Source organism: Panthera tigris, chromosome A1 (assembly GCF_018350195.1).
Source record: "Panthera tigris isolate Pti1 chromosome A1, P.tigris_Pti1_mat1.1, whole genome shotgun sequence".
In the NCBI taxonomy this organism is placed as follows: domain Eukaryota; kingdom Metazoa; phylum Chordata; class Mammalia; order Carnivora; family Felidae; genus Panthera; species Panthera tigris.
Window position 1 is genome coordinate 116,860,751 of NC_056660.1, and position 25,046 is coordinate 116,885,796.

General features: G+C 40.8%; 1 protein-coding gene and 1 long non-coding RNA gene across 4 annotated transcripts in view; one reads left to right on the forward strand and one right to left on the reverse strand.

Annotated features, from left to right (window-relative positions):
- Positions 1-25,046, reverse strand: part of DIAPH1 (diaphanous related formin 1) — a 104,359-nt gene that overhangs the window by 46,429 nt on the left and 32,884 nt on the right. For all 3 annotated transcript variants that reach the window (XM_007077911.2, XM_015535616.2, XM_042985889.1), the window contains 12 exons: positions 24,514-24,577; positions 22,796-22,935; positions 20,916-21,024; positions 19,910-20,020; positions 19,618-19,736; positions 18,838-18,954; positions 18,117-18,232; positions 17,541-17,605; positions 16,239-16,418; positions 14,513-15,286; positions 13,522-13,636; positions 13,018-13,026 (listed from right to left, as the gene is read on the reverse strand). In XM_007077911.2, the coding sequence (XP_007077973.2) occupies positions 13,018-13,026; positions 13,522-13,636; positions 14,513-15,286; positions 16,239-16,418; positions 17,541-17,605; positions 18,117-18,232; positions 18,838-18,954; positions 19,618-19,736; positions 19,910-20,020; positions 20,916-21,024; positions 22,796-22,935; positions 24,514-24,577 (1,919 nt within the window). The remainder of the gene's footprint in view (positions 1-13,017; positions 13,027-13,521; positions 13,637-14,512; positions 15,287-16,238; positions 16,419-17,540; positions 17,606-18,116; positions 18,233-18,837; positions 18,955-19,617; positions 19,737-19,909; positions 20,021-20,915; positions 21,025-22,795; positions 22,936-24,513; positions 24,578-25,046) is intronic.
- LOC122238581 lies at positions 4,266-7,085 on the forward strand. Its single transcript, XR_006217540.1, has 2 exons — positions 4,266-5,528; positions 7,020-7,085. It is a non-coding gene; the product is annotated as an uncharacterized LOC122238581 (long non-coding RNA).

Consider the following 25,046-nt stretch of genomic DNA (forward strand, 5'->3'; position numbering starts at 1 on the left):
TAAAGCCAGTTACATGTGCAGGGCTGAAAGTTTCAGGCTGAGCTATAAAGCAACTCCACCTAACCTTTGGGCTCACTCACTGACTCAGGACCAGACTCTACTCGCTCTGCCCAAGATGAACCTGCGTCATTTGTCCCTATTCTACAGGGAACACCCTCCATTGATCTTAGGCTGCCTTTCCCTTAAGTAACCCAAGTACTTTATGACTAAAAGAGAACACAGGAGAAAGGTAGAAAATGTGGAACATGTTGAGAAATCTGTGGATCCAAGTCACCAATAGCATTCACTCACTTAAATGAGGTGGCACAAATATGTGAGCTAATCCAACGTCCATGAAGTGAGATAATGGCAGGACATACGTGTGAGCACAGAATCACAATAGGAAGTTAAAAAAAGTGGACTCCAGTACCACTATAGTTCTGTCTCCGATAAAATAGGGCCTTTGGAGAAGAGTCCTAGATCTCCCTAGCTTATCTAAAAGATCTGAACACTTAGTAAGATCTGTAGGTAGTACACACAACAACAAACTCCGTGAGGGCAACATAGCTAAGAATCACCAAGTCCACCCAGTGTACAATAAGCTGTGTCTATCAAGCTCTACCTAAGTTCTCTGATTCTGAGGAAAGGACAGAACAAGAGGGCCCTTCCATGTGCTAATGTAAGAAGGTGCCCATGTGGAGGATGTCTACTTCATATTCCCCATGGATGTAATATACATGAGTGGAAAATTCAGCACCTTGAAGCCCCTCGTAGGAATATACCATAGGAGGGAAAACCAGATTCCTATCACTGACCTCTCCTGGCAAAACAAATACCCATCTGCTAAATCCCACATAACCAAACCACAGTGGATATGCAAGCTTTAAGGCAAGATGGGACAAACTGATAAAATGCATAAACCTGAAGAAGAAGAACAAAGCAGGACTGAATTCCAAAGGTACAGAGCTGAAGTGTTAAGAGTTAGGAAGAAGGGAGCAAATCAAAGTCTGAAAGGGTGGCAAAAAAGCACTACCAGAAATCTGGGCACTTCTCAAAACATTTGATCTCTCAGACAAGAAGTCACTGAATTTCTCACAGATACTTTCCCAGCACACCCAGGAAGGTGACTCAACATGGGAGTGCTAAGGAAGAGAGATGAGCTTCGGGGCCTGGAAGGAGAGACAAGAGACAGTAAGGCTAGAGGACAGGAGAAAAGGCATCAATATACGGCACTAGGTATAAAGTTTTTGCCTTTCTTAAAAGAAATCAATCAGGCTATAAATAAGAGCCACACATTTTAACTGGCTGACATATTTTTAAATTCTCTTTTAGCTTCTATGTTCTCCTCATCTCATTTTTTTCCCCTGGAGATTTGTTAAGGAAATCAGGACTGGTCACTGGTGAAAAGCAAAGAGCGCTCACCCAGTGCCACGACAGTCCCTGGAAGCAGGCATCTCTGAACACGCCTGCCTTCTTGGTACTCCCTTCCACTAAATCTTAGATTCTGAGCCTAACAGATCTGGGGTCAAATTCTGGCTTGCTATTTACTTGCTGTAAGATCTTAATAAACAAAGGACGTATTAATTCTGTACTTCCCATTTCTCAGTTATAAAATGAAGATAACACCTACTAGGCAGCACTGTTCCAAGAATTGGAAGTAACAGATAATGTGCTCCTATCATTCACAGCATCTGATATCAAATGGTATTCTTGAATCAGTTTAAGAGAGCAAAATACCTCCATTATTTTCTAGATTCTTGGAGCAGTTTTAATCTCTGCTGTACCTCTCCTAAATCCTGAGTAAACTGCACATTTCTAAGCTGCTTTCAGTAACAAAGGATCCTAGAAACACTCTACATTTTAGTCAGGGTCCTGGGAGGAGAAGTAATAGAGTAAGTGCCTAACAAAGAGAACACAAGGAGTAAATACCCAGCCCCCAGCCTGAGTCTGCAAAGGCAGCAGCTGGTTTTCGTCATACTGCTGTTTTTTTCCCTTCTTTGTTCCTAAGGTGGAAGCCAGGAAAGGGTGTGGAAAGCGAGGGGAGGGGGGTTGAAGGGGTGGGGATGAGGGCAGAACCGTCATCACTGTTACTGAAAGTCACCTGATACTCTCCTCCAATCCCTAGTCTCTGACATCACAATTTGGAACTGGAGCCAAAATAGCTCAACTGCGCACACCCCGTGGTTGAAAAGAAAAATGCAAGCAGAACAGGAAAAGGGGGTCATTCTTCAAAGGATTTAGCAGTTTTTCTTGCCAAGAAGAAATTTAAACACACACTCACCTTATCTTCCAAACTAACAGATAACAAAAGAAAGAATCACAGACAGTAAGAACAGAGTTGGAATTAATACAGGATCAGAAAGGAGGAAAAGTTCCATCCCATCTTGCAAACACGGGGTTTCCAATGCCCTGCTGTTGTATAAATGGAGTTCCCTCACTCAAAGTTGCTGGAACAAATAGCTTTTTAAATTAGAATCTGATTTTTCAAAGACAAGCAGGCTAGGATTACTATGGGGAGTGAAATAAGATGCTTTTACCTGCTGTGTAGAACTGGATATTAGCATTCTGCTTTGTAAACACTAATTTTTTAGGTAAAGTACTTCTAAAAACCCCCTTTTCAGCATCATGGCCACTGGCAAACTTTCTTCTTAACCCTTTTGTTCTTCCCATTTAAAAAGTCAGATGACCACATTATAGAGAAATTAGTAGGAAAAGAAATCTAGCACCCTAACAAATTCTGTCATAGTATTCTGGTATATTCTCTTCCAATCTTTTACTTCTGCATTTTTTTCTGTAAAACAAAATTGCAATAATGGTTGCACATAATGGTTTCCTGCTTTTCCTGCCTAACACCATATCATGAGTGTTCTTCCAAGTTGCTCTGAAAGCAATGTGCCGGAATTCTTTTTTTTTTAATTTTTATTATTATTTTTTTTAATCTTTATTTTTGAGAGAGAGAGACAGAGTGTGAGCAGGGGAGGAAGAGAGAGACAGAGAGGGAGACACAGATTCCTAAGCAGGCTCCAGGCTCCGAGCTGTCAGCAGAGCCTGATGAGGGGCTTGAACCCACGAACCGTGAGATCATGACCTGAGCCAAAGTCGGACGCTTAACCGACTGAGCCACCCAGGCGCCCCAGTGATGTGCCGGAATTCTTAAACAAAACAGTTACAGTGTAGTAAGTTCTAGAACTATTCTTTCCAGAACAAAAACTAAGAAGGAAGAAAAAAATGAGGCAGGTCATCCCTTTCCTTTGAAGACCACATCCCTCCTATGAAGTAGCATCCCTATGCTAGTGATACAAAGCTCTGCTCCTGCTTGAGAATATAATGCTCCAGAAGTAGCTAGAGTCTGGATAGGGCCCACAGCAGAACTTTGCAAAACTCTCTTCTTCACACCACAATGGCTGGAAGGCTTCAGTATGAGGTGTCCTACATTTATAAATTGGTGTGTTCAATTATTTATTACATAACAGAGTTTGCAGGGAGAACAAGAGGACACATCCACACACTCAAGATGCAGTCAGATTAACTAAACTGTCGCAGCTGTTTCAAAAAAAAAGGACAGATTACTTCATTACCATATTTTTATTCTCGTGTTCATTAGAAAAGCAATGCATGCTTGTTGGAAATTAGATTTCTTTTAATGACAAAGATATCTATGTACTGACATGAAAAATCTCCACGATACAGGAAGTACAGAACAATAAAGATAGTATGTTACCTTTTGGTAAGGGGATGGAGGATAAGAATCTATCAGTTTTTGCTTATAACTGCATTTTTAAACACAATGAAAGTATAATCAAGAAACTAATAAAAATGATGACCTCTAAGGGTAGGGAGGGGGAGGATGGAATGGATGAACACTAGGGTGGTTATGAGACTTCTTCATACCATGTTGACTTCTCAACTACCTAGATTACTTATGCAGAAAACCAGGCAACGGAGAAGCAGGAAAGCCCCAGAGGAAACATCCTGTGGTGGAGGTATCATTAGTACTCCCTGAAAACTGGTCTATAATTTCATGTTTACAGGGAGATTGGTCCCATATTAGCAAAAGAGTAAGTTCACATCTGACAATTCCCAAAGCATGTAAGGGATGCTGAGAACAGGGCTGTTCCCGTAAGGCAGCTGCTTTGGGCCCAGCATGTAGCAGCCTAAAAGCACTGGATGACTCTCCTGCTTATCCTAAAGCTCAGCTCTGCTCTTGACATTTCCTGGAGATCCCATTCTTCTTCCTAAACACATCCCTGATCTCTACCAACTCCAGGTCTCCATGGTGAAGGAATAACCAAACAAGAACAAGAGTTGTCTGCCTAAGTGTAGCCCCTTCATCACGATCTGGACTTCCTGGTCTTACACAACTCCATCTTTGTTGTACAACTGGAGGGATTTCCCATCATCTGCCTGCCACACATATCCTCCATCCTCATCATCAGTCTCTAAGTGGTTCCTAGCTCCACAGACTCCAGAGAACTTCTTCAAAATATCCTTCAAAGATACCTAACGAGACCTGGCCAGAAGATGGCAAGAAAAAATTTTGTAAAAACAAGTGCCCCTGAATTAGAGCCTCTAAAATGTCAGGAATCAATAGAAAATGTCATATTGCCTGCTAACTTATCTTGTATGATCTCCATAAAAAGAAGGATAATACCTACTCTGAAAGATACACAATTGAAATCCGCAGATAATGCTAGATGGTACCTTGGGTTTAAAAGATATAGTTTCAGTCTATGCAAGTCAAGAATAGTAATACAGGCACACACTAAAGTTTGAATAGCTAGAAAGAGGTTCTAAAACTGGAATTATCTTGGGGGTAATCAGGAGTTAACAGTGATAGAAAAGGGTTGACAGTAAAAACTTTTCTGTACCAGCAAATTCTATCCAAGACAGACCAGGGGAATTCCCTGAGGGAAATTTATCCAGTATACTATCTCTGGGAAGTTAGGAGTATATTATCAGCGGGGAGTTCCATTATATGCTTGAAGGAGCTATTCAGCAGAGACAGAGACAGGATTGGGAATATTTTTATCATGGAGTTATAAATATGTATAGAATGAACTGTCAAGCTGGTAAAAAACAATTTTTTATTTAAGCCTTCTAAAAGGAAGGCTATGATTTCATGAAGTTATCAGACAAAAAAAAAAAAAAAAAAAAAAAAAAAAAAACATGCTCCAGCATCTATGCCCTCCAAAAACCACCAGTGTTGCTCCTATAAAGATACTAGCTGCAAGAGCATAAGATCCTTTTGTAAAAGGCAAGTTACAGCTTCCTGTCTTTTACGGATCAGTCCTCCAAATGTATTTCCTGACAGATAGAGGGCAGCATAACACACAGTTTGTATTTGAAAACCACAGAGGCTGTCTCTCTCTAACGTGACTGCATCACTCGCAGACGTAACAATGACACAACTAAAACAGAAGAGATCCATGTGCCATCTGGTGGCGAAAAGGAGAAAGAGCACTCTTCAGATATATCAAATTCCTCTAGTTTAGAAGGAATTAAAGTTTAATTATCTTTATCTGATGACACCCTCCCTTAAATCTCCACCAGTAAGTCTTCCGTGGAAAGTAAACCGGCAGTCTTCATGAAACCTTTCACAGTTTTACACTAGTTTAGTTCCATACCCCCAAACACTAATTGAAAGCAAGCAGCAATTTCTAATGCCTGATCTCAGTGCAGGGAAAATGAATGAAACTCAAAACAAAACAACAGAAGAATTTTTTAGCAATCAGTCAAAACAAAAGAGTTTGAGATGACAACACCAAAGACAACTTATGCAAGCAAAAAGAAAGGGAAAAAAACCAGAGTAACAAAACCCAGAAGTTTCAAGTTGAGAGTATCTTTTGGTTAATCTGTCTCATTTTATAGATGAAGAAAGAGGTATGAAGGAATATCTCTGGTGCAATCTCCTTAGTAGTCTGATTAAAACAAGGTACCACATTCCCCTATCACACACTACAATAAGTAATTCCTGATTTTTGATGGTAGGATAAATTGGTACTATCCTATACTTAGCAATATGGACACAGAAACTTTAAGAATATACTGCAGAAATGCAAATATACAGAGATAAATATAAAATTATTCTTCTTGTAGCACTGCTTATAGTATAAAAAGCTGGTAACTTCTCAGTAAGAGATCAAGTGTATAAAGTTTAGATTTATTCATGTGACAAAGTACAATTATTCACTAGAAATAATGGGAATACATCTGTATGTAATGCTATCAAGAGATGCTGAGAAATGTTCAGCAAAATGCACAACGGTATCTACCACATGGAATCCCACAGATTAGATTAAAAATATGTGTATACCCTCACATTTCTGTAATTTTACTTTTTAAAAAAATTTTTTTAATATTTTTATTTATTTTTGAAGGAGAGTGAGACACACAGAGCATGAGCAGGGGAGGAGCAGAAAAAGAGGGAGACAGAGAATTCGAAGCAGGCTCCAGGCTCTAAGCTGTCAGCACAGAGCCTGATGCAGGGCTCGAACTCACAAACTGTGAGATCAGGAGCTGAGCCGAAGTCGGACGCTCAACTGACTGAGCCACCCAGGTGCCTCTGTAATTTTATCTTTTAACGCCCCTGTCTCTTAAAGTTCCAGTTAAGATTAAGATTCTATTGGAAAATTTCCCACATTTTCCCACCTGAAAAGGATTTCACCCTTTCATTTATTAGAATAACACATACAGCTGAAAGGTATGTTAACCATGGTCACTCCAGGCAGGGAGAAGACTTTTTTTAAAAAATATTTTTAGTGTATTCTATGTATTTGCTGAAATGAAGATATCATAATAGTACAGGAAGTGGCTTCAGACAGGACCATGGTAAGAGAGAGGAAGACACAGAGAGTGGGTATAATAATGGCAGAAGTCTACAGAAGCATGTCTTCTGATGGCTTCAGTATTCTCAGTGAAGTAGGAGGACTGAGAATGAGGGAGATATTGGGTCTTTGAGAAGAGAAAAAGTGTGAAATTATCATTTAGAAGAATAGGAAGTTGAAGGTACTCGAAATGTTTAATATCCAATTGCTTGGCAGGATCAAGGGCTAAGCAACACTGCAAACTGAGTGGAGGAGACCCAGAAGAAAGAACAGCCAGTGAGGTAGGAGAAAAAGTAAGAGCATCTGCTGTCCTGAAAACTTGAAAAGTCTATCATGGAGGACCAAATGTTTGTTTTTCTCCAGCCACTTTCATCAGCACAGCTACCTGTACAGGGCAAGGAGAGACGTGGTTTTTGCCAATCAACTATGATGAAATCAGAGAGAGGTAACAGAAGGGGAAAACATCCAAGAGAGTGATTATTATGATGATGAACCATGGAATTTTAGGTGAGGAGGAGAGTGAAGTCATCGAGGAACAGAAAGACAGTGAAAGGTGGTGGGACAAATGGACTGGAAGTTCCAGGGCGTGGCGGTCAGGATACTAGAGAGAGAAGTAAAAACATAGAACGTGGGTGGCATGAAATTAAGACTGTGGAGGGACTGCAGTTTTGGTGATGACCGTAGGAGGGAATGGATGAGGTAGAGGACAAGATCACTGCAAAAGAAGAACTCAAGGAAGTGGGAAGCCAAAATACTGGCAGGATCATGACTCTTTCATACAGAAATTGCAAAGAATTAAGGTGGAAGTGGTACTGGAGTACTGCAAAGAGTAATCAATCGCTAACCTGGCTGAGAGAGGAGTAACTTGGGATGTTAATAGACCATTGGCACTAAGAAAGGAACTGGGTGATGTAATTTGATGTCATGAGATTCAAAATTATGGGTTTTTAGCCAAGAGAAAGGTGGTATGATCTTAAAGTGGCAAAAACAACAACGAGGACATCTATACCATCTCTGGGTCCAGGTCCATTAAAATGAGATTTATGTGAAAAAAAAAACCCATCACAGGAGAAACACAAGAAGGAAAGCAGTGTTGAGGGAAAGCCAGGTTTCTATTAGACCAACAAGGTTAAGTTGATGTTATCGGAGACTTTGCTTGTATTGGACCAAGAATTCCAGAGGACACAGTGAATGGGTTTCAGGTGCTCAGGTAGGATCAGAGGAGGAGACTGAATAGGAGATACGTAGACCCTTAAGGGGATTCGAGTATGGGATGTGAGGACGACCTATAGTAATACACACCAAGATAAATAGCATAATATTAGATCCAGTGAATTCAAGGCAAATGGTGATGGAAAGGTTGAGAGGAGAGAGGAGTATGTGAAAGGGATAGTTTAGGTTGTTTTTTTTATACCCCTGATGATGGGCAGAGGACAACCCAAATGTTCAGGGCTCCTCATTACCCCAGGTGATAGGAGATTCAGGTTTTTTAGATGATGAGGAAGTGCCCTCTGATATTATGGAACTTCCCAAGTACTTTGCACTAACTCATAGACTGATCCTACTTAGAACCCAAGAAAATTAGTAATTAAAAGACAATAATCCCAACAAATATTCACTTGAATAGCACTTGGAGTCTTAATCCTATACACTTGAGAGCAGTAACGAACTGATGGAACAGACATCTTTCTGCCAAGACATTCAATGAATAGGGTGGAGCATGCTGAGCTCTTACAAAATCTTGTTTCTAGGGGTTAAAGTTGCAGAAACTGTAAAGATTCACTTGGACATTTCCTGATAAAAATCCAACTGAAAGAGTGCCCCCTAGTGGACAGAAGAGGATCACAGGGAAAAGGAAAGACCCTTTGACCTCTGGGGAAAGAAGGTATTGCTTCCCCACCACTGGCTACCCTTGAAGCCTGAACCAAACAAGTTCTGGGAGAGCAAGAGAGGATTGTTGCCAACAGTTCTGACCTGTGGGACAACAGCACAAACACTGGGATCTTGATGCACACAGTCAAATCCTAATGAAAATACTGTTACTGTGTATGAAATTTGCAGCTCTTGGTCAAGATCTTACTTTTAGGCAGAGTTCTTTCTAAATTACTGCTGATAACCACTTGGAGAGCTGTTCTGATGATGCCCAAAGTTGCCACAGGCCCCTCATACTTTTTAACAGGGAGAGGGTTTAACCTACATATTGTCTGTCCAATGCACACCACTAATGGAGGTTAGCTTGTGGATCTTAAAAGCCCAGAACATTTTTGGATGGAAGGAATAAACCTAAAATGGAAAATGTCACTGTTACTTAGCACATCAGTTATCACTTCTTACACCATTCCAAGGACAGTATTTTTCATGGGATCAAGTCATTAACAAAAGAGAGTAAGAGTTACAAGGAAAGCTGAATGAAAAACTACTTATCTCATACATACAAATAATGACCTGAGGTCACCACAGTGATGAAAATGCTCCTTAGGAAAAGATGAAAAAAATTAAAATTTAACTAATGAACGTGTTCCCAAGGAATTCAAAAGGCAGAGTCAAGAAAGAGACCATGATAAAAGACTCCTTGCTGATCACCATAAGAAGAGTGAGAAAGTAAAAAGGGCTAGAAGTTTTTATAGCACTGCCTATCAAATCTGAATTCATAATAATCCCTGGCAAGGAATAAATCAACTGAGGAAATTTGTGATTTATAGAAAGTCAAGAGTTCAGAAACAAGAGACTAATCTTTAAGAGAGAAAAATGATCAAGAGAACTTGTAGTATACATTTGAGGACTGGCTCCTCTCTCTGGGCTCTTACTTAAGAACGCCCACATCTTCCTGAACCGTAATGAAGAAGTGGCTGGAGACCTCTGACTAAGGAGGGAGATGTAAAGAGTGAGGTAGGCGTTTTCTTTAAGGTTTGTTCCTGGAGTAGGTATACAAGAGGCTTTAGGGATAAGTAAAATAAAAGGGGGATACAGCTATGTCTAACAAGTAACGGAGACTTGTGTTTAGCAAATGAGAAAGGAAATAATGCAATATTATGAACACCTACTGTCCAAATAACTTCCTCATCAAGCCTGGCAACTACTAGGCTGAAATCATCTAAGCAGAACTTTTATTGTAATAGAGAAGCAGGTCTTAGTTCTCCAACTGGATTCATTGCTACAAGTGAATATACTAGAATCAAAACATGTCTCTTCTTCTTCAACCCTAAATACCCAGTATTTCACCTACTTTCCCTAATCTGTTATTTCTTTTTTGTACTAAGAGTCACTGCCAATTCAAGGACTGAAGTGAAGTGCCTGAATGAATGAAGTAGTTGCAAAACTACTTCTTTCATCTTTTGTCTGGAGCTAAGCTTCTGGAAACATTTAGGGGAGGGATATACACTTCTGGAACGCAGAGGGCCAGAGCAAGGACTTTGGAATCAGACACTCAAGAGTGCGAATCCTGGCTTTGGCACTTACTATATAGACTTGTAAAAGTTATTCAAGTTAGGTCTCTAATTCTTTATCTGAAAGACAGAATATTTACAGAGTGCTAATGAGTATTTATCTATTGTTTAATTACATCATCAATATTAAGACTATGAAACTGAAACTGGTTACCTACCTGACAAAAAGGATTAAGGATGAAGATATTCTGAAATTTTACATGGACATGTTTAAAACATCAGAAACAAAAGAAACCTTGCTTTTATAATCAGGAGACCTGGGCCCTTAGAGGCCTACCTCTGAAGCTGTTAAAGCCTGAATTTCCTTACCTGACATAAACTTTAACTAAGATCCTCAAAGTCTTTTTTTACTCAAGTGTTTTTTTTCAGGTATGTTGTGATCAAGGGGCTACTTCGGAACAATATGCATGGAGTTTGCCAACCTGAAGCACCAAGAGAAGGAAGTTCAAAACTGCATCAGGAAAGCCAAGGGCAAATTAGCCCTGATCACAGTGGGAGTTATACATGGGATGGGGTCCCTATGCAGTACTTCTGCCTGCTACCTGAGACCCCCTGCAGCAATGGCATTAAATCAACTATTCTGTTCCCAAGAGACATGTTAAATAAGTCCCAATATTCAAATACCTCTTGTATCACCAGAGATTTACAGACTAACTCAAAGGGGAAAAAAGCAGGCAAACAGAGAAGAAAAAAATAAATATCAGACATTAAAGTCAGTAAAACATTAAAAATCCAAAGAAAAAATTATTTTTAAAATGGGGAGGCATTTCTTTTTTGGGGGGAAATTAATGAAAACATAGATGTACCATGGGCAACAAGCAGCAGGAATGTCCTGGTGCATCTGAGTGCTATAAGTAACTTAGAGTTGGGTAAACAGTAAGTACTTAGGATTATATTTGACAGAGAAAATAAAACCACCCCCAGGAATTTCTTTAAATTATTAAGACTTAGAATGTCTGGAAAACTCATGATTTTGTAGTTTTCAGAACACACCCTCAAGTGTTTCCTAATGAAAAGACAGGGACATTAAGACAGTGTGCCAATTTAATAGCTGCAAATGGTTAACTGAAACTAAAGATATTTAAAGACTAGCTAGATGGGTGCCTGTCAATCAGTTAGGTGTCTGACTCTTGATTTCGGCTCACGTCATGATGTCAAGGTCGTGAGATTGAGTCCCGTGTCCGGCTCTGTGCTGGGCATGGAGCCTGAGTAAGATTCTCTCTCTCTCTGCCTCTCCCCTGCTTGTGCACTCAGCAATCTACTAGTGAGGATTATTACTACACAAAAATCAATAGTCCATTAAACCAAACTAAAGAAAATTTAAAAAAGAACCAAGGCTGGTAGAAAGTTAGAAACTTAAATGAAAAGAATGTCATTTCTAGGGCAGAACCTGAGAACTGAAGGATCATTAAAAAGTTTGGTTACAGTGCTGAAAATGACAAAAGATAAAGTCTGGCTTGGGTATTTTTAACACACCATCTATCAATTCACAGGGGGAATAAAATGCCAAGAAAAACCATAAACTGCAGAAAATCCCACTCTCATCAACAGTAATATGAGTGTACAGAAGTAGGATGTGACCAAGGCAGGAGGAAAGGGGTCCAGCCAGTATGCATGCACAGTGGCACTCAGAGCACAGCTACAAGAAAGCAACTTAGGCCAGAGCCAACAAAGGGCTAGATTCTGTGACCTTACAAATCAGGAAATCATTTGATTTTGAGTTTCTCTGTCAACTAGTCTTTGGTGATATACTAGAGTAGGGTAAGTTGTCATTGTCATGGTATTTTTCACTAAGAGGGTGGAAGTAATCCACTGTGCTGGGCTTTAGTTCAGAAGATGACAGCTCTTCTGGAATACAAGGCCACTTTGCCCTGAGTGACAGGGCAACATGTCAAGTCTGAGCACAGCAATCTCACACTCTCAGATACATGCACATATCTAGGGACCACCAAAGACACCTAGCAATGTTAGGCTCCTTATAAGAAAGCGCAGCTTGGTCCCCTCATATCACTTAAGGAATAAAATAAAGGGGCAGGAGGAGGGCAGAGAGAAGATGGGGAAATGCTCAAAAGTTGCACTTAGTTTCCATCACTAGGGTCATAATATACCCCTAAGTAAATAAAAAAGCTTTAAGATGGAAATACAAAATTAGTGGGCTATAATTGTCATTAAATTCAAATACTGTATTCTTCAGGGGAAATAACTACAACTGCCCCATCATAAGGCAGCACAAAACCACAAAAATTAGGAAGTGAAGAAAGAAGAGGGCAAAAAGATCAGTTCTTCTAGAACAAAGGGGAAGATACAAAGGTGAAGAAGCAAGAATTTATACCAAAAAAAAAAACATGGACCAGAAGACAAGATCCCTAGATCTGGTCATTTAACCTTGGGCAAGGTACCTACTCACTCCAAACATGCTACAGAATGGAGATAATACACATCCTGCTTATCTCTTAAGGCTTCTTTGCAGATCCAAGAAGTAACACATGTTAAAGCAGTTAGAAGACTACAAAACACAACAGAAATGTAAGGTAACAGTATTAGTACTTCAGGTGTGGCAGCTTGGACTTAAAATAACTTTCTACCCTGTCAGTTAACATCACAGGTACTGAGCCTTCTGGACTATTAATAAAAAAAAAAGAAAAAAAACTGCAGTAGAGATATCAATCCCCGATCTCTCAGTCTTCTAAAGAGAAATCGCTTTACATCTGCTTCATCTCGCTCTAATGTTCAAGATACTCAATTAAAAGGCTCTTCTGTATTCTTACCTTTTGAAGCTGGAGGGAAAATGGCCAGGAAAACACCAAATATTGAAAAGAAATGGAAGGGAAAAAAAAAAAAAAAAGAATCACACATGGTTTTGTTACTATAGACAGTCACTCAATCACCTAAGCTATTCAAAACTCCACCCAACCCTTACTGAGTGTAGGTCTAGGATGGCACCTGAAACACAGTGCCAGAATCCGTTCAAGGGTGTTACTAACAGGGGCTTAGAATGAGCTTCTTGTCACCTTAATCTCATATCCCCAACAAGTTATACTGATATAAAATACCCATATACAAAACAAACTCGGGGGAAAAATACCAAAATGCAACAGTTTTCTTTCTCAACCTCAGCACCCCCAGAAAACAAAAATATCTTAATTCCTTCCTAACAGGAAAAACCACCTCTCTTCAACCCTCACCCAGGGACAGGAAAAGAATGGAAAACCCACTTAAAGGACACTCCAAGTCCTATCCTGGCCCTGGGCATGAAAGAGGAAGGTACTCACTCTTGGTCTGGGCAGAAAAGGTAAGAGTAAGTTTGGCGAAAAGTTCATTGTTCTCAAAACGGTCCTCCTTCACTTTTGTCCAGAAGCAGTCCTGGGACAGGTCCTCAACAACAAACTGTGGATAAAGGCAGAGTGTTGAGTTATTAAGCTGAGCTCTGTACTTTCCAACCTGGAAAATGGATTAAGATGCAGAAGACGTGGGTAGTGGTTCTCAGCAAAACAGACTAATCCAAGACACAGAGGAGCTGCACTCTTCATGGTAGGATCAGGAGACAGTGCTTCCAGTTTGTTTTTTGGTGATTATTCAAGAACTAGATTCAGTTATGCTACTTATCTTCCTCCTAACCTCAAGTCCTCTAGTTTTAGAAGTATTGAGGATTTCACATCTTCCCTTGCTCTACATTATATTTTTCCCAAAAATTTAGCTATTAACTATGACAAACGGAAAAAAACAATTTAACTATGACAAATTAGTTTACGAGTTTATTAGTTTATTTTGTATCACTAAGCTCTTTTAACTTGGTTTCTTTAAGCAGAAGGCTAATGCAGAAATCACAGGGGCCTCAAATGCACAGTGGAGGAAATACTGTGCCATGCAAACATGTCCTCTGTAACTCACTGATGGCAGAGAGAGGTATCAGGATGTATCCAAAAGCCACAACTTTCCAGATCAGCACTACTGTCAGCAGCTCGCAAACTGGTGAAATGACTATTACCAAACTGTTACCATGGCACTCATAACCTCAGAAAAAAGACCAAAAACATTAAAGATATGTTTAGGGTTTGTAGCAGAGAATAGGGCTCCAAGAACTCTCCGAAGTGATGTCTGCCATACAGAAGACGCCTAACATGTGCTGAATAAGCAGAAGCGTGAATGGAACCTGAAGGCAGATGTTAGTTGTAAGAAAGGGAAGACCACCTGGGCACAAAGTAGGAAAGTGAAGTGGTTTCTTAATATCTACTAATGAAAAAAATGGACAGAAATTCTCACCTTGGACCAGTTTGGCCTTCGGAGCTGCACTTCTGGCTTATAAAGCTTCTTTGGGGTTAATCCAAATGGCAGAACTGGGGCTGCAGGAACTCCAAATCCAAAAGGGGGAGGTGGAGGCATACCCATTCCAGGTGGAGGTGGAGGGATTCCAGGACCTCCAGGAAATGGAGGGGGTGGAGGGATTCCAGGACCACCAGGAAGAGGGGGAGGAGGAGGGGGCATTCCTACTCCTCCAGGTAAGGGAGGAGGGGGTGGGGGGATGCCAGCACCCCCAGGCAAAGGAGGGGGTGGGGGGATACCAGTGCCCCCAGGCAAAGGAGGAGGTATAGGGATACTAGCACTCCCAGGCAAAGGAGGGGGTGGGGGGATGCCAGCACCCCCAGGCAAAGGAGGGGGTGGGGGGATGCCAGCACTCCCAGGCAAAGGAGGGGGTGGGGGGATGCCAGCACCCCCAGGCAAAGGAGGGGGTGGGGGGATATCAACAGTACTTCCAGGCAAAGGAGGGGGTGGGGGGATACAAACACCCCCAGGCAAAGGAGGGGGAGGTGGTGGAGGAGGAATGGTACCACCTCCAGGAAGAGGAGCTGGTGGGGGTATGCTAACCACCCCCGGTAAAGGAGGGGCTGGGGGTGGAGTAACAGGGCCAGAGTCACCAGGTAAAGGAGGGGTGGGGGAGACAGAAGCACTGCTAGGAAGGGCTACAGCAGTAACGGCAGCGGAGAGAGAAGCCATTTCTTTCTTGGCATCTTCCAGTTCCTTAGAAAGCTTGGCAACCTAGAGGAACAACAACAATGGAAATACTCCCCCCTTCACTCAGGGACTACTGGGGTTGGAAGGGACCTACAAAATTACTTAATCCAAAGTTCTCATTTTTACACACACCACACTGAAAGTAATCAGACAGACTCCTCAAGTCATACCTAAAGTCACAGATATTTAGGGACCCAAACTAGAATTCAGGTCTTCATGTTCTTAGTTTAGCATGCTTTGCATTAAAAAGGCAACTTCAACCTTTATGTTAAATTCTCCCTTTAATTAGAAAATACAAAGTTCAAGCAAGTCAAATATTCTAGTGATAAAACCATGTAAGTGATCAACTTATCAGATACCATATTTAAGTATTTGTAACTGCAGGGGTGCCTGGGTGGCTCGGTCACTTAATGCATCTGACTTCAGCTCAGGTCATGAACTCACAGTTCCCGAGTTCGAGCCCTGCGTTGGGCTCTGTGCTGACAGCTCAGAGCCTGGAGCCTGCTTTGGATTCTGTGTCTCCCTCTCCCTCTGCCTCTTCCCCGCCAGCGCAGGTGCACACTCTCTCTCTCTCAAAAATAAACATTAAAAAAATACTTATAACTGCAAAGAGAGTATGGGGATAAATCTGTCCAGAAATAGCTAAAATAAGAGAAAATTAGCAAATATGTGAAGAGGTAATTTGGATTTTACTCCTGAATGTCTCAGAAGACCATTAGTTTTAATTCTGGGTAGTACTGTGACTCCTTTTATTCTCTACGTTGTCTGTATTTTCCAAATTTTCTATCTTATGTATTACCTCAAAATAAAACAAAAAACAGTAAATGATTTTTAAAACATGCACCATCTAACTAGATTACCTATTAGTAGCTGAACCCTCCCGAGGAATAAGGTGTCTGACTCCTGCTGCAGACAGGCCTATCATGAGGCTGCTGATGGCTTAGAGGTCACTCTGCCTCCCCCGCTCAGGCATTACCTCCCCTGTGAGTTGAGACACCTCTGCTTCCAAGTCCTGTTTCTTTGTGGCTATCTGCTGCTTTTCAGAATCCAAGGCATCCTTTTCTCCCTGAAGATCCTGGAGCTTCTGCTCAAAGTCACTTTCCATCTTTTTCATTTCTACCTGTAGCTCATGTCGTGCTGTTAACTCTGAGTCCAGCTAAAGGAGAAAGGAATTAGGCTCTTTGTAAGCTCTCCATTCCAGCAAGAAGCACAGCGTTATTCCCCAAAATTCACTATTTTGTCCCAATGCTTTTAGAGAGCTCACTTTCCCAGGGAATGCCTGGGAAAAAAGACCACCATGATTTTGACCTTAAAATCAAGGTTAAAGAAGGGGGAAACCAGGGATCATTTCCACAGTCTATCTAATTTGGGGAATTACAAAAACAAACAAAAACAACCTAAGACAAATACTGTATGATTTCACTTACGTGTGGAATAAAAAAAAACAAAAAAAACAAAAAAAAAAAAACAAACAGATCAACAAACAAAAAAAGCAGAAACAAACCCATAAATACAGAGAACAAACAGGTGTTTGCCAGATGCAAAGGGGGTGGGGAGTAGGCAAAATGGATGACGGCAATTGGGAGGTACAGGCTTCCAGTTATGGAATGAATAAGCCACAGTGACAAAAGGCACAGAAGAGAGGATATGGTCAATAGCACTGTAATAGTGTTGCATAATGACAGATGGTAGCTACACTTTGTGGTGAGCACAGCATAATGTATAGAGTTGCTGAATCCCTATGTTGCACCCCTAAAATTAACCTAACATTGTGTGTCAACTATACTTCAGTTAAAAACCAAGCAATCAAATAAACCTAAGATTTTAAAGAAATTTAACACTGTTAAGACATTTCACCAGAGCAGCTATGGTGGACAATCCCAGCAGCCTCTAGGAGCAAACCCCCAACAACCGCAATAGGAGTCCGTAACAACTAAAGAGGAAAAAAAGAATTCACACACATATTCCTGTTGTTCTAGGAATAAGAGGCCTGAGATGCCAGCAAAACTGCAAGAGCTGTCACTGTTATTCATGAGAGCCATCTGTCTCTTCCTGTCCTACCCAGGGGATCAAGAACTGTGTACCACCAATTCCTCTGGATCACATCCATGTTAGTTTCTCCAGTGACTAATCTATACCAGAAAGGTTTCTCCCAGGAACCGCTACTGTGTGCTGAATGTTTGCTAAGTATCACAGGTGACAGTTTCACATGTCCGAAAAAACATAATCCTTAAAAAGGGAAAAAAAGACGCCAATTTTTTTGATCTCTCATACATGCCTTTTTTTCCAACTCTGTAGCTTTGGCTTCAGATTTCTCCACCTTTGTTTTATCAATCATTTGATCTGAAAAGAAATAGAAGAATCAGTAAAGTTCCCAATTCTCTTGTCTTTCCCTCTCACTACCTAAATCCTTCGATATAATGGCAGTCTTCTGTCCATTTTCTCACTTTTGTTATACTTCTTACTGTTCTGCACTAAACAAAGAAATGAAACTTTCTATTGAGCTCAACACAGAATTTCTGGGTGCCTGTGATGTGGTAAGGCCGCCACACTGGGCAGCATGGAGAGTGCCTACAAGTGGTATTTATGAACTTCTGAGACCAGGAGTCAGATGACAGCTGAACTGCCTTCAAAAGGTGGGGCGATGTGTGAGTAGCGGTACATTCTTAGTTTCACATAGAAATAAACTAAAGGTCTGTATATTCCTAACACAGATGTTGATGATCACCTAAGGACACAAATGGAAATACCTGGAGACTAGGAATTTATCTTCCATGAAACTTTCATTGGAGAAAGACACAAAATGAAAGGTAGAAACAATGTTTTAAGGAGGCAGATAGAAGAATATGCTTACCAATCAACCCCTCAATATCAATCTGGAGGTGCCGGCACTTGAAGTCAGGATCAGCCCCATTCTTGTGCAGAACTATCTGAGAAATACATTCTTCAATCAGCTTATAGTACTGCGGTCTATGGAAGAAACAGAACAAGGTTATCAAAGGAAAACCAAAATACAATTCTCAGAAGCAATCAGGATCAGGAAAAGTTAACTGCTTTGATAAATGAGGGACATGAGGATAACTATTCCAGAGAAGACCTTTTCGTAAAACTAACAGAAGTATGTTGCCAGGCTAGGCAACTCCCTCTTCTACAGCAGCTACTCCATCTACTTCAGATAATCAAAACTTGTTGCCATCTGCTTCCTAATGCCAATAATTTCCCATCTCAAAATTCAGGCTTGATCCTTTCCGTGATAGACAGCACTACTGCTTACTCTCTACTTCTAGGCAACCTGAAAGAACCTTAAGGGGGCTCCTCCCTTTGCTACCATCTTTACACCCCCCACCTCCCATTTCCAAAATGGGAAGGACACTTTACGGTATACACTCTGACCTCTTCCATACAGCCGCCCTTCAGTCCGATTAAAAGGACAACTGACAACTCTTTATATATCTGACTGAAAATTAAATGTAACCTTTGTCTTTTCTTTTTCCTTTTACAGTCTTTGAATTTAAGGATTTTTCTCTCTCTACTTCGGCTCAAATTTAATACTTCTCACAGGTATACCATCTTACCTAGCCTCATAGTCATTTCGGACCAAGAGTAGGTGCTGCAGGATGGACAGGAAGTGTGGCTCTGCCTTTGAATCCTTTACTGTGTTTAGGAGAATCTGGAAAACTTCACTGAAGTCAGTGGAAAAGGGGAAGAGGCTAAGGAAAGCATATATTTATAAACTGTTTGACAGGTCGATTGCCCAACTCTGGGGAAAAGTCCCAAGATGCCACTTCTTTTCTAACAGCCATTTCCCCTGTAAACATTACCCAAAACTTTAAGCTCCATAAACTTCCGAAGGCCAAGGGACCAGTGAGTTGGGTGGTACTATACACAGAGACAGAGGATTCCCAGTACTTGGCTTGAAGATCAAACAGTAGACAGAAATGAAACGATCACTACCCACAAGTCACGTGTGTCAAATAGTGATACATAGCCAGACTACTCCCTCTGTCAGTCTCAGGGACACCCACAAGAAAGCAAATGACAAGCCTACTCCCCGACTTGTGAATGTTCACCAAAAACCAGCTCTACACCTTCATAAACCAAGCTCTTATGTTCTAGGAAGTCTATACACGTTTTGATGGCTACTTCCATGCTGAGCAACCCTCAGATCACCTTTCCTAATTTCTTTGGCCCATGCTGAGGTAAATAAAGCCCACAGCAATCAAAAGACACCTGCCTCACCTACTGAGAAGACACACAGGCTGATACCCTGTTCAGAGTCATTACCCCATACCATTTCATGCAGGGATCTATAATGAATGTCTCATATGTCTTGAACCCAGTCCATAAAAGGATATTCCATCTCCATTCGAATGTCATCTAGCCGTCCCTTCAGGTCATAGGAATCCTCTTCCCCTTGCTCATCAAACACATTTAGTTGCACTCTCATATCATCATTTTCAATCTCTCGAAGATCCTGTCAATGATCAAAGTACAAGTCAGGGAACCCAGAAGCATCCTATGCCAGCCAGAAACCGAAGCCTTTCAACCTGGTTCTTAAATTGAGAGCGAAAGTGACCCCAGAGATGACTGAGCTATCAAAGCAGGCAGCAGGCAGCCTGGCCTCTCTAATGAAGAGCTGCATCTCACCTGCAACACCTGATGCAGCCCCAAGCGCATCAGTTCACTTCGGATGTGAACTCGGAAGTCAAGTTCTTCAGCTGGTGTGATGAGAGCATTGATCAGCTGTAGACATCCCACCTAAAATAAGCAAATTCAGCACTTATGTCATTGTAATCTGCTAGAGATCAAGATTCCGTTCTCTTTACATGAGTGCCGAGGACCCCAGATGTCACGCAGAAGATGCAGTACAAAACCACAAGAACAACTTTCTGCTGGCGCCATTTAGATCTGATTTGGGCCCAGGTCTGGGTCGCTCAGAAGTCTAAATGATTCCAAGGATTTGATGGCATACTCTGTACTAGGCCTTGGCTTTCCTAGCATTTAAAGAGATAGCATGCCCTTTCACCAGCTCATAGTAAGGACAGCTGCTTTCTCTCTGCCTTCTTAGAGAGCAAATCCTGAATGATAAAATAAATATATACAGACTCACCTCATTTCACTGAACTTCACTTTACTGCACTGCTCTATATATAGTGCATTTTTAACAAACTGAAGGTCTGTGGCAATTCTGTGTTAAGCAGGTATGTCAGTGCTAATTTTCCAACAGCATTTGCTCACTTCTTGTCTCTGCGTCATGTTTTGGTAACTCTCAGACTATTTCAAAGTTTTTCATTATTATTTTATTTGTTATGGTGATCTGTGATCAGGGATTATGACTCTCTGAAAGCTCATATAATGTGAGCATTTTTTAGCAATACTGTTCTTGTAGACATAATGCTACTGCACACTTAATACACTACAGTACAGAGCAAACATAGCTTGTATATGCATGCATTAGGAAACCAAACAATTCATTTACCTCACTTTATTGACCTATTTGTTTTATTGTAGTGTTCTGGAACCAAACCTGCAGTTCCCCTGAGGGATGCCTATACCTGGGAACCATTCCATGTGTTCTATTAAAACATCAAATGAACTTAAGTCCTTCCATTTTGAATTCTATTATTGGGCACAGTTCAGAGGATATACTTGCCTTGAGCGCAATGGAGGTCCCACTTTTTAATCCATCCAACAACGGCTGGAAGCGTTCTACCTCATCCATCTCAGCTCTTTCTGTCATTGCCTCCAAAACCCTTTCATTCCTGCCCAAGAAAAAGGAAAGGGAGAGAAATGTCCAGGTGCCCTGACACACACAAGCACAATAGGTAGATTATACAGTGGCACAAATCAGTTAGGAAAAGAACATTACCAACACCCAGGTTTTCAATATAATTCTCCTTATCACCTAGGTCAGGAGCCAGAATCTGCTGAAAGCTAAGAACCATCTCCTTAGAAAAATGTATTCTCTAAAACCCATTCCTAGACTCCTATCTATGGATACCAAATTAAGACACCTGTTCTATGGAGTATCAACTGGTACCACTTTTGGAGGGGTATTTAATAGTACTGGTTTTTAATGAATTTAACATTTGGCTTACTTCTAGAAACTTATCGAACATAAATGCATAAATGTGAAAGAATATATGTACAAGGATGTTCATTATGGCATCATTTGTAATAGTAAAACTTAACACCTAGAGCAGAGGCCAGAATGTGCTAAGAAAAAAAAAATGTCACCTAAAAAGTCTAGCAATGGGGTAACTGTTAAATAAATTGTGGGATATACATCCTATAGAATTCTAAATAGCCACCTAAGATAATAAGGTAGATCTATAAATACCCACAGAGAAAAAATGTCCAAGATCAACTGTTATATTAAAAAAAAAAAAAAAAAAAAGGTAAAAAGAAATGAATGGTATGATTTTGTTTGTATTAAACCAAACTGTTCCACAAAAATAAAAATCTATCCTAGGCATGTGATTTGTTTTACAGAAAAGTTACATCTTTCCTTCGTTCTAAGACAGCATCTTTTGGAGCAGCAGAAGGTATCTCATAATTAAGCAAAGACAATATATTTGTCTATGCTAGAAAAAAAATCAATGAGATTGCACCAAGCCATTAACACTGGCTACCCCTGCAGAATAGATTTACTAGAGGGATAAGGCTGTTAAATTTTACTTTATATGTTTCCATATCGTTTGAGTTTAAAAAATAATGTGTTACTTTTGAATTAAAAAAACAAAACAGTAAAAGCAAGCTTTGTCCTATAAATGTCCTACAGACATTAATGGAGACCTAGGAGATGCTTTGCTATCCCACTGATAACCAGAAGTACACTGATGATAGTGCCACACACTTAACAGTCTTTTTTTTTTTTTTTTTTATCTTTATTTATTTTTGAGAGAGAGAGACAGAGTGTGAGCAGGGGAGGAACAGAGAAAGAGCGAGACACAGAATACGAAGCAGAATCCGAAGCAGCTGTCAGCACAGAGCCCGACGTGGGTCTTGGAACTGATGAGCCATCAGATCATGACCTGAGCCCAAGTGGGATGCTTAACCAACTGAGCCACCCAGGTGCCCCTGCAGTTACAGTCTTTCTTAAACATTAAGATTCATGGTGTTGGGGTGGCTGGGTGGCTCAGTTGGTTAAGCATCCAACTCTTGACTTTGGGTCAGGTCATGATCTCATGGCTCTTGAGTTCAAGACCTACATCAGGCTCTACACTGACACTGTGGAACCTGCTTGGGATTCTCTGCACTGACACTGTGGAACCTGCTTGGGATTCTCTCTCTCTCTCTCTCTCTCTCTCTCTCTCTCTCTCTTTCTCTCTCTCTCCCCCTCCCCCACTCAATACTGTCTCTCTCTCTCTTTCAAAATAAATAAACTTATAAAAAAAGATTCACAGTGTTCACATCTTCGAAGAGATATGGTCTTACCTAGTATTTAAGACAAAGTAGACACCCACTCAATTTTCCTCTAGATTAGGGAAGATGGTAAAAAAAGAGAATGTAGGAGAAAACGCAGTCACATACATGTCCTCTGGCTGTGGTAGGATACAAAGAGCAGAAAGCAGCTTAGCTGCATCAATCATCATGTTGGGAACAGCAGGATCCATGGCTCTGACCAGCAGCAGGATTCCTTCTTCTGTTTCCAACATGGTCTTGATTCCAAACTAGTAGGACAAGAACAGAGAAGGGAGGCTTAATGATGACAGGAAGTAACCAAGGACAAAGTCAGGGTTGTTATGGATTGAAAGGTGTTCCACCTAAATTCTTATGTTGAAGTCCTAATCCCCAGTACCTCAGAATGTGACCTTACTTGGAAATAGGGTCATTGGCAGATGTAATTAGTTAAGTTACAACAAGGTCACACTAGAATAACGTGGACCCTTAATCCAGTGTGACTACTGAGACGTGGGGACACACACATGCACATGGGAAGAACATCTTGTGAACATGAAGGCAGACATCGGAGTGATGCATCTGAAAGCCACAGAATGCCAAAGATCACCAGCAAGCCACCAGAAGCCAAGCGAGAGGCATGGAACACACTCTCCCTCACAGCCCTCGCAGAAGGACCCAATCCTGCCAACACCTTGATCTTGGATTTAGAGCCTCCAAGAACTGTGAGACAATAAATTTCTTGTTAAATACAGTTTAGTCCAGTTTATAATACTCTGTAGAGCAGCCCTAGCAAACTAACACAGGGGTAGAACTTTTCCGAGCTAAAGAGATAAGCATAGCAAAATAATTTTATACTAAATCAAACACAATTCTAGGTCTTCAAGAACAAAAGTCTTTAATTCTTGTATTTTTTTTAATGCCCCCTCCCATCCAATGGAGTAAATTAATTATAAAAAAATTAAACAATGAGGGGGCGCCTGGGTGGCTCAGTTGGTTAAGCATCCAACCTCGGCTCGGGTCATGATCTCATGGTTCATGGGTTCGAGCCCTGTGTTGGACTCTGTGCTGACAGCTCAGAGCCTGGAGTTTCCTCCAGATTCTGGGTCTCCCTCTCTCTCTCTACCCCTCCCCTGGCTCATGCTTTGTCTCTATCAAAAATAAACATAAAAAATTTTATTAAAAATTTAAAAAATTTTAAATATTTTAAAAATTAAATGATGAGCAAGATATATCTGCACTCAAAAGCAAACAACTGTGAGATCCCTGAGTTTAAATACTAAACAGACAGGGGTACCCAGATGACTCAGTCGATTAAGCATCCAGCTCTTGGTTTCAGCTCAGCTCATGCATGGTCTCACATTTTGTGAGCTCGAGCCCTGCATCAGGCTCTGCACCGACACTGTGGAGCCTGCTTAGGATACTCTCTCTTCCTCTCTCTCTGCCCTTCCCCCGCTCTGTCTCTCAAAATAAACAAACTTCTAAAAAAAAGTTAAATACTAAACAAAGAAAAAAAAGAAAGATTCTACGGTAGAAACAGTCTGGAAAACAAATAACCAGAGAATAAAATAAACCTTCCAAAAACAAACACAGGTCAAGAAATTCAATTAGCAAAACAAAGTATAAAAAGAGGAAGGAAAGCAAACCTACCTTCTGAAACAGACATCAGAACTGGAGAAAAAAAGGTCCATAGAAACATACTTAGGTGACAATCAAAAAGTTGTAACACTAAAAGGGAACACTACAAGTCTTGAACCTCCTATTCCTAAGTCCTTTTTTGGAGTTTGCCAACAGAAAAGAAAGAACAGGGATCATGATGGGGGTTGGAATGAGAATAGGAAAAATCTCACCTTGTTGTTCATAAAAGCTTTCAGGCAACGAATGATCTCATGCTTGTTACGGCTATCGTAGCCTCTGTGTGTAGGAGACATAATCAGTGAATTCCCTTTATTCTATACTCCTCTGCCACTTGACTTTTCAATCTTGCAAACAAGGGTCTTCAAAACATCCCCAATTAGTAGCCGAGTAAATTCTAGTACATACCACTTTGCCCTGAAACACTGGCAAAAACAGGTAGCTGAAGAGGCATTGCCACCATAAGACCTTTGGTTAATCCTGCAATCCAAGAACTTTATACTACATTAAAATCTCCTCTTTAACCCCCTCTAGGCTTCTAAGTGCTTAATTCCATCAAGATAACATCCCATCTATTACTGCTTGCCTCACTACTTCAAAGGTTTCAAGCTTGTACATTCAGGAGGTATAGGCCTGGTGTTTTGTCTTGGAAAGATCCCAGGAAATAGAAAAGTCACGGTGGGTCAGACTGGCTTCAAGGTAGCCTAAGACAGTCCAAGGTATCCCCCAAACTATCCCAACCTTGAAG